A 16,363-nucleotide genomic window follows, 5' to 3' on the forward strand; every position below is an offset into this window, starting at 1 on the left:
TTTATTACGTTTTTAACCACGCAGCCTGTCAGCATCGCTCAGGAACAACTCCCCTGGGGCTAACCAATGAGCTACTCTTAACGTGTGAGCACAAAGCCAGGCCTAACAGCGGAATCAACCCCGACACCGAACTGCTTAAACACAACGTTTGGTGAGTTCATTACGCAGCATTAATTGATAGTGCGATTTCTGCACCGCTCCACTCGTTTGACAGTGTGTGGAGCTGACTCATGGGCCCCAGAGGGCAGCCCTGCAGCTCGGCAGGAGCCTTTGAAGCCAGGGTGAATTTGTGTCCCTACCCACGTGGCCTCAAGCTCCTCATTAGTTCCCCCGAGAGGGGCGCGGGGGAAGGCCGGGCTGAAGCGTGTGAGCTGAGAAGACCCGGCCCCCCTCAAAGGGCCCGCCGTGCCGGCTAGGACGCCTCGTGGGCGGGGCCTCCCCTCCAGGGGCGGGGCCTCCCCTCCAGGGGCGGGGCCTCCCCTCCAGGGGCGGGGCCTCCCCTCCAGGGGCGGGACCTACAAGGGGTGGAGCCTCAGCCGCCCGCTCTATGCCTGCCAGGGCTCGGCTCTTCCCCACCCCCCGCCTCCGCTAGGGGGCGGCCTTTGTCCTGCGCCCGCCCGTTGTGCTGTGCCTGTGACGTCACGCCGCGCAGAAGCCGCGAGAGGGAGAGCGAGAGAGGAGCGGAGGAGGAAGCAGTCTCTGCTCTCGGGCGCGGCCGCCATTTTGTTCGTGCGTGCAGGGCGGATACGGGGCTCGCTCGCTTGGTTTTTTCAGCTGTAAGTGGCGGAGGCGGCCTTTCTCCTTGGGCTCTTTTCTTCTTCCCTTTTTCCTCTCTCCCTTACGTTTCCAGGGGGGAACGCGAAGCGGCGGGGAAGTGGAGGGGGGGTGCAGAGGGAGGGGGGGCTGCTTGCGTCGCCTCCGCGGCCCGGCGAGCAGGATGAGCGTAGAGCCCTGCGTGAGGGGTTATTGAGGAGGTTCGGGCGGGAGAGGGATCCTCGGTACAGGATCCCCCCGGTGAGGGTTTCCTGTGGCGGAGGGCGCCTCTGGCGCGGTACGTGTGGGGGTGGGGCGGGCGGGGCTGGGGCCTCGTGTGCGGCGGGTGCTTTTCGGGGCGGGGGCGGCGGAGCCCGGCCTGCACGGGGGTGTCTGGCGGCTGCCCAGATGGCCACGGAGACGAGCCCTTCTCCCCTCCGCAACCCGCCCTCCCCCGGCTCCAGAGGCCGCCGGAGGGAAGACCTACGTGGGAGGGGACTTCGTGGCCGTGGGTTGGGGTGGTGGGTTTCCTGTAGGACCTGCTCTTGCGTGTCTGTGCCCCAGACGCTCAGATGGACCCGGCCCGGCGGACTTAGGTCATCTCAAAGGAATAAGCCTTTGACCTCCGATCTGTACAGCCTGCCAAGTTTTCGAGGAGAGACCTTTAGAAATTGCTGTGTAGGCAGCTTATGGCAGGACTTCTGTGGCCTTCCTGAGGCGCTTTATTCGTGGGTCTTTTACAAAAGGTCCATGGCTCCTGTTTGAGAAACCTTATGTCAAAATATGGGATTGAAACGGCCTGTGATATGGATGAGGATCACATGCTATAGGAAAGTATATGTTCATGTCAGCTGTCAGTATTATGTAAGTGAAGTGCTTCGGCGCATAAATTTAGAGGGAGTACATAACAGTCAAGAAATCTTAAGGTGGCTCCTGCTGTAAAATGGATTGTGGCCACTTCGGGCCTTGCACAGACCGATTCTTACGATTTCTTCCTCATTTGCGTTTGTTTGGCTCCCTTAGGGACGGAATTTGCAGTATCCCGTCTTAGTTCTGTAGGCACTTGAGTGTAGTTAAGCAGCAGTTAGACTTCAACTAAACCTTTTCTCCAGTTTTCTGTGTCAAATGTCCTTCCGCCCGCAAGCTCCCCTCTGCAGGACATTTTAATGGTGATTTTGTTTAGATATTTGTCCATTCTAGGGCCTTAGGCAGTCTGCCTTCTGCCAAATGGAGAAGAAAAAAAAAAGGCAACCATAAGTAAAATCTTAACCTATAACTGAGTCGGGGGGGGAAACTCTTCACCTCAAAAATAGAATAACTGAAACCTGAGTGTGTTTCATAATTTGAGTTACGTAGGTTGAAAATTGAGTAAAATGGCTTTGGAGCTGGGTAAGAAGAGAAGAAATTCTGACATGTAAATGAAACAGTACTTGGTTTAAATTTTGTCTTCGTCCTTCAGGTGTTTTTGTTTGTTATTTGATACATTGGTATTTTTATTTCATATTAATGTATCATAAGTGAATAAAATTCTTGTGAGACCTAGATCATGAGTGACTCAAAGGGTGTACCAGGCATTTATTTTTGCACGGTTTGTCACTTTGTCTGCATTGTATTTGTATTTTTAAAACAGATTTCTGTAAAATATGTTGGTGCAGGTGTCTATTGTGTTTTTTTTTTTAGCTACCAGCCTGTCACAAATATTATACAAGTATCAGAAAACTTCTTTTTCAGAACAGGTTTGCCATTTAAGTGTTCTAAAAGTTTTCTTTTTAATATCTTCAGTTGGTGTAGATGCAGCCAACGTTCTGTGTAAATTTACACCATCATGATTATTTTTTTAGTGCTATCTTTGTTTTTAAACTGCTTTTCTTGCTGTCACTGCTCACTATGGAAACTTTTTCTTGTCCTGAGTTCATTCTTCAGAATATATTGAAATAGATACGTAAGGTTGTTATTATTTTCAAAAACTCCAGCCAAAGAGAAGTAAACAAATGATGGTTGGTTTTGTTACACCCTTAATTCTACAGCTGTGCTTTACTTTTCTTTTTTTTTTTTTTCCAGTTGTGCATGTACCTGTTTGAACACAGAATTCCTGCATATAACATCCAGCAACGGAAGCTGGTGGGTTTTGTCTCGTAGTAGTAGCGAGTTATGGGTTAATATATCAGAGTTCACTGTGATTGTTGCTAAAACTTTTAAAAGTGTTTAACAGTGGTCTGTAAATCGATTTGTAAGAGTAGTAGTAACTTCATGCAGTAACTTATTTACAATATAGTATGAAGAACTAAATCCAGTTTTTGTCAGCGAGGATGTTTGAAGATTAAAGTCTCTCCCCAACAGAAGATGGAAATTATTCTGTTTAGTCACTTGAGAGTTTATTTAAAACAGGCTTTAATGACATGTTTGAAGCTATTACTTGAAGATGAGTTGGCCTATTTAATCCTGATTTGTGTTGCATAACAGTGTCACAATGTTAGGATGAGAGCACGATGTCTTCTGACCAAACCAAAATAATGTGGGGGGGAAGCTGACGAAGAATAATTATTTGAGGAAGTTCTGTTTCTAGTTCTGTCGTATTTGATCAAACTACAGTAGCTGACTTGCATCTACAAATACCAGTGTAATGCTTCTGTCTTTTATGTGTTTCTGTTGATTTGGGTTTCTTTTCAGTGGCAGATGCGGCATTCAAAACAATCTCATTGTCCTGAATGGGAGGACAGAAAGAGCTGGGATGAAAGAAAGCACAGTAGCAGCCGTAAACGCAGGAAAAGGTCCCACAGCAGTGGACAAGAAAGCAAGCACTATAAACCAAATCACATTTCAGAAAGGTATAAGACTCTGAATTGAGTAGCATTAACGTTTCTTATCGTGTCTAAAATAAATATGTTTTCAGGATAAGAGTTTTTGACTGCCCAGAGCTTGCAGTTCCTTAAGGTTTGGCTCACTTAAGCCTAAGTAGTAGTTGAGTTTTGTTAACACGGTACCTGAACCATTAAATAGAAATTCTGTAATAAAAACAAGTGAATGTTACTAGTTTGTTTCACTGTCATCAGTTAAGAATTGGTATTGAATACATTGTGTTACATTTCAAGTAAAAAGTATGCTTTTTCATTTATGTAATGTGAACAAAAGCAAGAGAAGGTTTGTTTAATCATTTAATACAATGGTAGGTATGAGCTTCTCTTACTAATTAATTTGGAGTGGTTTGCTTTTTCTCCCGCAATGCTTTCACTGCAAGGGTGTGTGTTTCTGGTTTTTTCCTTGAGAAGAAGATCCTATGGAGCTCTCTTAAGAGCTCATACGCAAGCTTATAAAAGCCAGAAGGGATAGGTCCACAGCAATACGGGGGCTCTTTGCCGCAGCAGCTTTCTTAAAGGTTTTTCGTGCAGAAGATCCTTCATCCAGATATTCTCTGAGATTTTTAATGTTTAATGCCGAGTGCTAAGAACAATGCTACTTCCTCAGTCTCCAGGTTTTATTTTTCTTTTTTTAACACTTCGAGCTTTGGAAGCATAGAAGGAGATTATTGCTGTATCAAGAGTGATCCTGTGACTTTGGAGATTGTAATTGTTTCTCCTTTTTGAATGAGTTTCTTATTTACTGTGAAAACTGTGGACGGATTATTTATTGTTCATGTGGATGGCTGCTGTGTATTTGAGACTGACAATGTTGTTAGATTCCTAATAAAGTAACATCAAATGCTCCACTATTTTTGGGGAGGGAGTCAATTAGAAAACATTCTTGGTGTAAAGGTGGATACTTTGTAACTCTGTAACTCAGCTCAAGTCACTTATCTTGTTGGAACCTCAAGTTTTTGAAGTGGAGAACATTCACTTAAAATATATTTTCAGTCATTATTTGGACGATAGAGCCATAAATGAAAGAGACCATCATGACCGGAGATATGTTGAGGAATACAGAAATGACTTCTGTGAAGTATATGACCACAGGCATTATCACAGAGACTATGAAAAGAGTCACCATCATCACTATAGCAAATCCTCTGGTCGGAGCAGGAAAAGTAGTCATAAAAGGAAGCATAAGAGACATCATTGCTCCAGTCACCAATCACATTCGGTATGAGTAATTTTTAACTTTATTATTAATGAATTAGTGGTAATAGACTTCTTAAGTGAGTGCTAGAACTTCAATTCCTGGTCACAATACTTTAAGAAATATTATATTATTTTAAAAGGATTTGTAGTTGAGTCCATTTATGAGCATATGAATATGTTCTTGGTTGAGACTTTTGGATCAGTGTTGGGTGGGGGGTGGATTTTCACCAGTACTAGTTATACACTGGGAACGTAGGTGGCCAGTAGTTAAGATCACTGGATTAATCTGAAAAATGTTATCTTGAAATTGAAGACGGGTAACTATCCTATTTGGAAGTATGGTTACCACTCTTTAGTTCTACGACATAGTGAACTATGTTTTTTCAGGTAGACTGTGAGATGCCATCCATCTTATTACTAAAAGTAATTGAAGTGACATGCCTTTCTAATGTAAGCCTAATTGGAACTAGGAAATGTGCATGTCTGGTAAATTGATGAGAATAAGCTCTACAGTTCCACACCTGATCCCAGAAAACTTCAATAAGCCACCTGCCTGGCTAATGGCAGTAATGTCTTTACTGAAGATGGGATAAGTTTGCTGCTTGCCGCCTTTGTAGGCATGCTCTCTGAATTTCCTGTTATTGGCGTGATGCCACTGATACATCTTCAGCTCCAGGTGTTCTATGTCACATTTCTACAATAGAAACATCAAGTTGTGTTAGAGTATGCAATGCAAATAAAGGACTTCAGAGTAATTTTTCTTCTCTCTGTAAACATGAGGGAAGTAAAATTACTTTATTTTTTGTTTAGATTATATAATGTGTGTGTTTTAAAAGTAGAAACATTTCACCTGACTGTAAGCTTAGATATGTAAATAAATACTGTTTTTTACTATTTGCTAGCAAAGTATTAGAAATAGTGATGTTGCATTCTTAATCTGTCTGCAGTTAAGCCACTGTTTGAGAGACAAAATTGTGTTGTTTTTTCTGTTGCTTTATCACTTTAAGTATTTATCTGAAAATCTGTTCCTTGCCATGTTTTTCTTCTGTAACATAAACTGTGCCCTGTGAATTTCTGGGGACTGAATTTGAAATTGCTCCTGCCAACTGTTCGTGGCCTGGTGTGTAACTGAATGCCTGAATATCTCCCCGCTGAATGAATTGCGTATTCTGCCCTGAATTCACTCTGATATATTGATTGGCTGGACGATCTTGGTGCCGTTTCCAGAAGAGTCACCGAAGGAAAAGATCCAGGAGTGTAGAGGATGATGAGGAGGGTCACCTGATCTGTGAAAGTGGAGACGTTCTAAGAGCAAGATGTATAGAACATTTTTCAACACTTTTTAAAAACTTTCAGCAAAAAATCTGTTTAGAATAGTATGTCAGAGGAGGGGGGCTAAAGAAATCTTCATTGCTCTTTTTGTTCTGTTTTTTTTTTTGTGCTTTTTTGTTTTTTTGCATATCTTCTTTTCTGTATAATTTAAATACTGTGTTCAAAAAGTTCCAATTAGTAAATGAACTTGAATCTTGAGATTAGAACAAGAGATAGTTTTTTGGCTAACTGTTTTCATGACGCCTGTCCAATAAAATAATGCATTCAGATGCTGAGATTTAAAGTAATTATGCTTTTGTAATGGTACATTTTTAAATCTACATTAATAACATTCATTCTCATTTAAGTAGTTTTATAATTCTGACTTGTGTTTGTTCTTTTTAGATGAAATTGTTGCGACTTTAGGAGAAGGAGCTTTTGGAAAAGTAGTGGAGTGCATAGATCATGATATGTAAGTGTTGGTTATCTTTATAAGCAGTTCTTATAAGGCACTACTTAGCTCAGAAATTAAAGCTCAGGGACACTTTCTTTAACAGAAAGTAGCAGTTCAAGTAAAATCTTGTAGTATATTTAAGAAAGAAATTAGACTGATTTTGAGAGCTACCGTGTAAGCTTATTTCTAGCTTAAAAATTTTAAGGATTTTCAGGTGATACCAGATCTGTCCCTGATTGCTTGTAAGGTTCTTCAGTCTTCTCTTCCAATACTATAAACGTGTGTTTGTTTCTTCTGCTGCTCTGTGAAAAAAGGCCCTTGGATGGCTACCATCCTTTATAGACTTTATAGAAGATGGTATATAGAGAAATACTTTGTTTTTTCTCTAAACTTTTGAGAATCTCTTTAACAGTAAAATTCCTTAACCACATTTGTCTTGGGAAACATCTGCCTAAACTGGGTTTCTTTCAAAAATAAACCTTTTTATATAACTATACTTTATTTTTTTTCTATGCAAGCTGTATAACCACATGGTGCAAACTCCTGATTACTAAGTAGATGTCATCTGCCCTTCTTAAAGAGGGAGAACTATGATTTGCTTCACTGTGTTTTTCTGTTGGTTCTACAAGTTCTGTTGCCGTAACTAGAGAACATAGAGAACACTAGAGTGAGGATATGTAAAGAGTACGGAATTGATCTGGGAGACTGACTGTTAGAAGACGATGCAGTGAGATGCTGAGGAAGTAGTTTTGGTTCTTAGTGAAAGCAATTGCTTGGAATTGGTCAAGCTCTAAATATCTTTCCTCAGTCTCCATATTCAGAATTATCCTTTGAATTTTTTCTGAATGCACAGTACTCCTGTATCCAGTCCTTTTTTGATGGAATGGTTACCTCTGTGTGTTAGTAAAACTCAGATTATTTTAACCATATGTTTTGTATCTGCAGCACTGTGACATGGTTCTAGTATTTTTTGCTCTGCCCTTAGTTTGTTTGTTCTGTCATTTTGCAAGTCGAGATCGTGTTCTGAGGGCAGGCAGTATTCTTAAGTCGTTAGAATCTAAATAGCTCTACAGAGAAAATTAAAAATTGATGAAGAGCAAATGGGATAGACTGAACTATGTGTATCTGTGATCCACTTAAGTAATGGCTGTACAGTTTGAATGCTACACTGTGTGCAGGTCAGTTTTCACTAGTACAAAATACTCGGAATCTAAACTCCAGAAGTTATTCAATTCCCCTGATCCCACAGGAGCACTGGAAGAGACTGGAACAAGTTGTACAAGTTGCAGGAAAAAATGTCAAATTTTTTCAGTACTTTCCTCAAAAGAGAACTTTGCTAATTTTTTTTAATCATCTTGCAGGTGGATTCCTGATGTTTGCTCTACCTTAGATGAGATAATAACACTGAGAAGTAGTTAACATAGCATATACTATGAGTATTTGACGAAAGATCAGTATTGCATTTCTGTATAAAACCAGTTCTGCTTTGAATTGTGCTTAATTCAAATTCCCCTAATCCAACGCATAATTCTCGATCACCTTTACTCTTCCTGTGTTTCTTCTGGTAAAATTGAGCTGCTTTGTGGTTGTAGGTATTTAACACTAACTGTTTCAGTTTGTGATGCTTTACTTTCTTTTAAAGGAGAGGAATGCATGTAGCAGTTAAAATAGTGAAAAATGTTGGTAGATACCGGGAAGCAGCCCGTTCAGAAATACAGGTGTTGGAACACTTGAACTCCATGGATCCAAGCAGCACTTTGTAAGTATAAAATCTGAATAGTCAGCATACTAAGGATTTGCAGCAGATAATTACTCAATAAATTGAGTTTTCATTTGTTGATATGTCTTTTTTTTAAGCCGCTGCGTCCAGATGCTGGAGTGGTTTGATCATCATGGCCACGTTTGCATTGTTTTTGAGCTGCTGGGACTTAGTACTTACGACTTTATTAAGGAAAACAGCTTTCTGCCATTTCATATTAATGACATTAGAAATATGGCTTATCAAATTTGCCAGTCTATAAACTGTAAGTAAATCTCAATACTCTTATCAAATATGGGTTTTTTTCTCCCTTTAGGGAATTAATGTATTAATTATGGAATACTGTTCTTCTTTTCCTTGTAGTTTTACACCATAATAAACTAACTCACACAGATTTAAAGCCTGAAAACATCTTGTTTGTGGAGTCTGATTATGTAGTGAAGTACAATGCCAAAATGGTAAGTTTGTTCTTTGTTTCTCCCACCCTGAATTGGGCTACTTGCTTCATCTGAACTTTTCTTAAAAAAAAAAAAAAATCATTTGTAGAAAGATGAAGTGATAGTTATGTTTCCTAGAATTTTTTTGTGCTCTTTGAGATGTACTAAATTTCTGCTATGTGAATAACTTTGCTCTGACTCAAACTAAACTGTTTCATCTGATCACTAGTTCCATTCTTCGCTGTTTAATGAAGTCCTGGCATTCACAGGGAGTGTTGTGTTAGTGGCTTTGAATTTAGCCAGGTTTTTTCTTTCCATATCTTAAGCCTTTCTTTAAAGCATCCCTGTGTTTTGAGAGGAATGTCAGACCTTGCTTTCTGTCTGATTGCCCTGGAGTCTGAAGCACCTGCCCCTTTTGCAGCCCTTGGCTTAATAGCTAAGATGAATTTTCTGTGTTCGTCACTGGGCAGTGTTACAGGTGGCACAGGCCCCAAATAGGGCTGTTCTTGACCAGTGTCTTCCTTCTAAATCTAAGAAAACACAAAGGCACAGCGTTAGGGTAAGAACTTGTCAGCACAAATTGCTATTAGCACTGGCAGAAATACAAGTTTCTTTTTATGCTGCTGCTCTTTTTTTCAAAGTATAAGAAATTCTTAAGAGACAGAAAAGCAGTATGGGCTTCACTGCTGCTAGTTTATCCCTAAGGCTGATTTTATGGGGGTTTTTTTAGAGCTAAAATTATAAACGAACGTGTGCACCAAGGGACAGAAGAAAAAAAAAGACAGATAACTAGCTGAAGTTAATTTGAAGGTTAATGAAAAGAGGAAAGGAGCTTTGTTACTGTGGGAAAGGTCTTCACTCAGCTGTTTTGCGTATTCAGATTAAATCGCTTTGCTACTGGCTCCTCTCAGAGCTTGAGCTGAGTAGGAATTGCTGTATTTGGCAGGAGTATTTTGTTACATACATTTAATTTTTAGCTTTTTATGTTAACTGGTATTTTAAAGGTAATGTGATGAATGCCTTTTGCCTAAGCATGCTTTTAAAAAATGCTAACATTTTTATTTTCTTGCAGAAGCGAGATGAACGCACTTTAAAAAACACAGACATCAAAGTCGTTGATTTTGGAAGTGCAACTTTTGATGATGAGCATCACAGCACATTAGTGTCTACAAGACATTATAGAGCTCCTGAGGTTATTTTAGGTCAGTAAAGACTTTTAAACCTTCTGGCAGTTCAAGTTCATTGAAATGCCTTTATTTAATAAAATGGAGTAGTTGCTCATGGTTCTAGTACTTCAGCTGTCCCTCACAGATGGCAGTGTTAGAATTCTTGAGAGTAAACAGTAAAAGAAATACTCTAAAAACAGAAGTCCCAACATGTTCCTGTCCCACTCTCCCACCAAGGTTTGGGGAGAGGCATGGCGGGGAAAAATGGGCATCAGAAAATGCATGGAAACTGGGCATATGCTTTGTGGGTTACAGGTTTTGAGGATATATTAAAAAATAAAACAAACTTTGCCTATTTTGCAGCACTGGGATGGTCGCAGCCTTGTGATGTTTGGAGTATCGGTTGTATTCTCATCGAGTATTACCTAGGATTTACGGTGTTTCAGGTAGGTACATAATGTTAAATTGACCGTTTTTGATACGGGCTTCTGATTCTGCTCTTTTAATGACATGCATTTAACTGTTACTGTGAAAGGCATAACTTCATAGGCTTTTTAAGGATTAGATAAACGAGATTGAAAGACTGCATGCCTATGTGAAAATGTGATGTCTTGGGTATTTCCTTCAGACTATTTAAGATGATCTGTTGTGGCTTCCTGGATGACGAAGGCTGTCTAGAGTCTGAAGGTACTGCTGCAATTGAGAGTAAAGAAAACACACTAGTACAAAACTTGGTCTATGTGGGGCCATCTTAGCTACGGAAAGGGCTATATAACAATCTACATTGCATAATCCATTTTTAATAATTTATAGTGATAATTTGTAAAGGTACAGTGACAGTACTCCAGCACACATCTTGTTTGTAGATGAGTGTTGTTGCCAAGTGGCTGAGTGTAGAAAAATCTGATAAGTGCCTTGTTGCTTTTTCCACACAGACCCATGATAGTAAAGAACACTTGGCTATGATGGAAAGAATACTAGGGCCTCTGCCAGCTCACATGATCAAGAAATCCAGGTAAGTTCACTGCAGAAGTAGTAAATTGCCTAATATTTTCTTATTATGAGAGAAATTTCTCAAGTTTTTGTTGTTAACCATGAGCTTCTGAAGATCAACAAAGAGGCTTCCAGACTTCTTGTTACCTGCTAGTCTGTTGCAAGAAATTGTGTCAGATTTAGGTGAACTAAATAGTTGATAGTAGTCCTCCTTTCTAGCTTTAGTATGAGTTGCCAGCTGCCAAAATGCCAGCCTCTTGATCAAAGCGTATGGTCACTAGAACAGTATTAGACACCTATTTTTGTGTAATCTGTGAGAATGAAGAACCTGCTGTCATCAGATGATTTATGTTGAGAGGAAAAAGAGGGTCCTGTCTTGCTAATAGAGCTGCCAGCCTCTCTCGCTGTCCCTTCGTACCCCTCAGACATGTGCTTCAGTGATCTTTCTCTCTTGCCCAAAGAGAACTATGTGCAGCAGGAGTTTCCTACTCCGGCTGCAAGGAGAAGCAGCCAGTGCAGGGTGCTCCCCTAGCCCCCCAGGTGGCCAAAATCCAGAGCACGTGGCATTCGATGGTCCGTTGTCTTTCTGAAATAAGTGGCCTTCTTGCCAGCTACTCCAGACAATCCTGTAACTGGTGCTGTAGTGTCGTGCAGTATGTAACTTCTTAGAAAAGCATCTGCCCACTTCAGGCACTGACACCATCTTAAAACTGTTTTCCTCATCGTGCAGAAAGCATTACTTTCACCATGACCAACTGGACTGGGATGAACACAGTTCTGCAGGACGATACGTTAGGAGACGCTGTAAGCCTTTAAAGGTAGGAGACAACACGTTTATTTTGTCAGATGTCCAGTTGTGAAAGATCTCTCTCAAACGCTTCCTCTTTTTTTCTTTCAGGAATTCATGCATTGCCAAGACACAGATCATCAAAGTCTGTTTGACCTTGTTCGGAGGATGCTGGAATATGATCCAGCCAAAAGAATTACTCTCGATGAAGCCTTGCAGCATCCTTTTTTTGAACCGTTAAATAAATAAATACACAAAATCAGAGATCTTTTATGCTTCTCCAAGGAGATTTCCTAGACTGTGTCAGTCAACAGAGGTTGCATGAAGCTTTTGTAAACCTTAAATTATTTTGTACAGTTAAGTATGTAAATAGTTCCACGTTTTCTATAACTGTTATGTTTACCTTGTTGAACAGTTGTAGTCTTATGGGTATCGAAGTGAAAAATAAAAGTAATTTTCATTTTTGAAGATTGTTTTCTCTTTGAAACCATACCCCACCCGTTGCCCATGGGGCTAGCTAGGGCTCTGGCTCCAGGTGAGGAGTCTGTGGGCTGGCCCAATGAGTTCTGAAAGCATTAAATGGGTTTAACTTGCTTCCTTCTGAGATTCACAAAGAAAAGATTGGAAGGGCTGAGGCTACCTGACCATGCTGTGTGATGCTTCGTGATAGTGTTCGGAAACACCGTTGTTCTGAGTGGGGGTGGCTCTCGTGGGTCACCTTTTTCCCAGATTTTCTGCTGAACAGCACGCATCCCGCTGTGGCTGGCTAATTAGTCTCTGGAAACTGGGCTGATGCTGTCAGCGTTAAGTGTTTATAGGTAATTTTTTTAAGCTCTGAAAAGTAACATCATGGATTTTCAGTGCTGTTCTGATTCGTTGAAAATCAGCACTTTGATAAAGTTTTCTATTTAGAAGGACTGTAGTGCCCCTGGAGAAAAAGGCAGGGCCATGCCGCTACCTTTTCTGCCATTGAAGCCCTTGCAGTAGATAATTCTGAAGTCTTCAGATATGTATTTCTGTGGAGCTTGGTCTCTAATTACTGATGAATTAAGCAGCCTTGGCAACTGAGAAGCTTGTCAGATTTATCAGATTGGGGGGTGTGGGGTGGTGTTCTCAGTCACAACTGAACTCGGTTGCTGAGTTGAGAACGGTAGCGCCCTCCGAGCCCTGTTAATGCTCTTCCCTGTTTGAGTTGATGTTTTCTTAGTCTTGTTCAAGGCTCTCAAGGTGTTTGACACAGCCTGGATGGCCGGCCGAGCAGGGGCAAGGGCAGCTTCCGTGCTAGGCTTCATTCCTCCTGTCTGTCAGCACAGGCTTCGGCCGTTTGTTTCAGCCCTGACTTCACCGTGCAGGCCTTTCTTCAGGAAGGAAATAGTAAATTGTTTCAGCTCTGCAGGAGCCTGACTTCAGGTTTTGTGCTAAGTCCTGATGCACTGTAAGACTTCTAAACTGATGTCCTTGTTCCAGTGATGTGGAGGAGGCTTAATTTGCAAGAGGCTCCAGACGTGCATATCTCCAACTGGGGGGTATAATGTAGCCGGGGTGAGGCTTTGAAAGCTTATCTGGTGCAGCCAGTGCCACCTCCTGTGCCGAATCATATCTCGGAGCAGATACCCCCCTTCCTAGGTGCTGGTGTTCGCATCATTGTTTCTTCTCCACGGGACAGAAGAGGTGAGCTCGGCAGGGCTGAGGGGGACGGGGTGGGTTCCTTCCATCGCCTCTTCCTGCCCCACACCTCCAGAGGCAAAGCGAGGACTTGGCGAAGCCTGTTGCCTAAGCCATGCAAATCAAAGGCAGATGGGGGGGAAAAAAGTTTATGTGCTGCTATAACTATAAAACTGTAACTATAAAACAGTTCTATCAGAAAGGGAAAGATTGCGTACTCCTGCCTAAGGAGTGCTAGCCTGCCTTAATGCGGTTTCTAAAACGTGTTTCCCTTGCTAAAGAAGGTACATGATAGAAAAAAAAAAAAACATGTATTATTAAACCCGCTTAAATTCACTTTCCTTCTCCCAGTAAACTTTAAAAAAAAAAAAAGTGCTGTCAAGATTAATAGCATCTGCGGTGAGGTGCCAAGTAGTTCTGCAGGCCTTGCAGCGTGTACCGGAGAAGCGTTAGTTTGCAGGGGGGCCGCTGGGCAGCAGAGCGGGGGCCAGGGCTCTGCCTTTACCAGGTCTGATCTCTGGCCTCCGGCTGCCCTCCCTGGCTTTGTCTTTACTCGGGGAGAGATTTTTATACACACGTGCTCGGTTGTCTTGTTAAAGATTGTGCTGATTATATTAATGTATTATGTGTTTGGATCAAGCTGGCACTAACTGCCTATAGCTGCTGGTAAATAATCATCTGTTGGCATCTTTCTCTGCCCTTCAGATTTTTAGCTATCGCACCTTAAAGATCTGGTCCGTAAGCCTGTGAAGGGTTCAGCCAGGCAGACAAGGGTATGCATTTCCATTAGAGGTCAGCTGTACGTTTTACTAAACGTGGATGATAGCATAAAATAAAATTGTTCTTTAAGTGAACAAAGCAGGCTGTGTCTGAAGTGCAAACGGCGTACGAGATCCAGAACTTGGGAAGCCGAGCAGGGCAGGGGGAGAGTTGAGCTGGGGATTCACCTTAGTGGGAAAGGGGTTAGGAGTTCGGGGGCAGAAGGCTCAGAGCTACAGCTGTCAGTGCTTTCTCTTGCTGCAGTTTCTGGGTAACCCTGGTGTAAGGAGGGCTTGGGTCCTTGGACGTGTGTTAGGACAAGATGCTCTGCACCCTGGAAGCTCCCCCAGTGTGAGTGTGCTCTGCGCGTGCCATCAGCAGAGCTCCTACGCAGTCTTAGCAGGCTTATAGAAAGACGAGGGGGACAGGAAGGTAAGGAAGCTCTTGCTCACAAAATTGGGGTTTTCTTTGTATCTTCATGCATGCGAAGAGCAGCAGGAAATAGTTGTTAGCAAGTGGTAAGAGATTTGCCTGCCTAACTGCTTGGGAAATAGTGGCTGCAAAAACCCCTGTATATTTACGACACGGCAGTCTTGCCGTCTGCATGCGTGTGGTGTCTAGCACAGTTACGGACATTGCTCCTCGTGGTTTTTTCGAAGGCCTGTCCTAGGCTTCACCCACCTCTTCTAGAAGCCAGACTCGCCCCTAGAAGGGCAGCATCCGTGGCCAGGAGGCAAAGAGTACATTTGGATTTGTACACTATGTGCTCAGGGTATAGACAGGCACTGGACTATCCGAGGGTGTTTATAGGTAAGTTAGGAGTTGGCATGACACAATCTGTGACAGAGGAAAAGGGTGAGGACGTTTGGCAGAGTCTGGGGGTACTTAGTGCTTGCGGCTGAGCGCAGCTGCTCTCGTTCAGAGGCTCCCTAGGGCAGACGGGCACTTCACTGGGACAGAAGCACGGGGGAGGACGGCCGATACGGTGCCCGTACCGTCTCCTGCCCAAACCAGACCCCGGCGCGAAGGGGGGCTGTAGCACAGGCGGACCCGAGCTCTGCAGCGCCGGCCGCCTCGTACCGCTGCCCTCGGGGGGAGAGGAGGGGCCGCTTCCCAGCTCTGCACCCCCGCGCAGGCCGGGGGACCCGGCTCGGGCCCCGCTGGAGGGCGCCCGCTCCGCGCCCGCGGCCCCCGGCCCCGCTGCGGGCTGCCCTGCGGGGCTGCTGCCCGCCCGCGGCGCCCCGCACCCCGCGGCGGCCCCGCCGAGCCCCGCACCGCCCGGAGCGCGGAGGGGGGTGGGGTGGTGAGCCGTCCCCGCGGGGGGCCGGGCGGCGGGGGTGGGATCTGCTCCGCGTAATCCCCCGTGGGGGTGTGGGGGGCCGCATCCCCCCTTCCCCAGCGCGGGGGAGGCGGCGGGGGAGCCGCCACCCCCAGCTTCCTCCGTTTAAGACCCGGGCTGGCGGGGCCGAGCGGAGGAGAGCGGCCGCTCCGCAGCTGCCGGCCCCACGACCGCGGCGGGGCGCGGAGCGCAGCGCAACGCAGGGCGCGGGGCGGGCGCTGGATGCGGGGGGAGGCGGGCGGGAGCCGAGCGGGACCCCGCGCAGCGGCGCGATGAGCGCGGGCAGCGGCGCGGCCGCCGCGGCGGGCACCGCCACCTCCGCCCTCTGCCTGCTCCTCTCGCTCACCGCCGTGGCCGTCTGCCTGCTGCTGGGGGCCAAGACGGCGGAGCTGCAGGGCCGGCTGGCCGCGCTGGAGGAGCGGGGGGCCGCCGCCGGCCCCGGGCCGCTGCTGGACGCGCTGCAGCCGCGCGTGGAGCAGCTTTTCCGCGAGGTGAGTGGCGGCGCGGACCCGCAGCAGGGCGGGAGCCGCGGGCGGGCAGGGCCCACGGGCGGGCGCGCAGCACCCACGGCCGAGCAGCGCCCAGGGGCGCGCAGGACCCACGGCAGGGCAGCGCCGACGGCCGGGCGGGCGCTCAGGACCTACGGCCGGGCAGGGCCCACGGGCGGGCGCGCAGCGCCCATGGCGGAGCAGCGCCCACGGGCGGGCGCGCAGGACCAGACCCACTGGGGCAGCGGGGTGAGAAACTTGGGGAGGGCGCTTCGGGCCGCTCCGGCGCGGGGGGCCCCGGGGCCTCGCTCCCTCCCTCAGTCACCGGCTTCTCGTCCCCTCAGTGGAAAACTTCCTCCCGGCTTCGCCCGCTGCCGTCCATTGCCGCCCCGTGAGC

The 16,363-nt window shown here is 45.1% G+C and overlaps 1 protein-coding gene and 1 pseudogene across 3 annotated transcripts; both read left to right on the forward strand.

The window, feature by feature from the left end:
• The first annotated feature begins 632 nt into the window (after positions 1-632).
• CLK4 (CDC like kinase 4) lies at positions 633-12,183 on the forward strand. Of its 3 annotated transcripts, XM_075102821.1 has the most exons (14): positions 633-776; positions 2,815-2,874; positions 3,424-3,581; positions 4,605-4,830; positions 6,036-6,126; positions 6,525-6,591; positions 8,216-8,332; positions 8,431-8,597; positions 8,696-8,790; positions 9,842-9,971; positions 10,299-10,381; positions 10,871-10,950; positions 11,659-11,746; positions 11,827-12,183. In XM_075102821.1, the coding sequence occupies exons 2-14, from the start codon at positions 2,821-2,823 to the stop codon at positions 11,962-11,964; spliced, it is 1,494 nt and encodes a 497-aa protein (XP_074958922.1). In that variant the 5' UTR covers positions 633-776; positions 2,815-2,820; the 3' UTR covers positions 11,965-12,183. The 3 variants fall into 3 exon arrangements, with proteins under 3 accessions (XP_074958922.1, XP_074958924.1, XP_074958923.1); XM_075102823.1 differs by lacking the exon at positions 6,036-6,126 and having other exon boundaries at positions 649-776; XM_075102822.1 differs by lacking the exons at positions 4,605-4,830; positions 6,036-6,126 and having other exon boundaries at positions 666-776.
• Positions 12,184-15,683: 3,500 nt separating this feature from the next.
• Positions 15,684-16,363, forward strand: part of LOC142061566 (uncharacterized) — a 191,518-nt pseudogene continuing 190,838 nt past the window's right edge.

Source organism: Phalacrocorax aristotelis, chromosome 8, assembly GCF_949628215.1.
Source record: "Phalacrocorax aristotelis chromosome 8, bGulAri2.1, whole genome shotgun sequence".
NCBI lineage: Eukaryota > Metazoa > Chordata > Aves > Suliformes > Phalacrocoracidae > Phalacrocorax > Phalacrocorax aristotelis.

Coding starts and splice junctions, on each gene's coding strand:
- CLK4 (XM_075102821.1), top strand. CDS start 2,821: ATGTACCTGTTTGAACACAGAATTCCTGCATATAACATCCAGCAACGG. Junction 4,831..6,035: donor CCAGTCACCAATCACATTCG/GTATGAGTAATT, acceptor TGCCGTTTCCAG/AAGAGTCACCGAAGGAAAAG. Junction 6,592..8,215: donor GAGTGCATAGATCATGATAT/GTAAGTGTTGGT, acceptor TTTCTTTTAAAG/GAGAGGAATGCATGTAGCAG.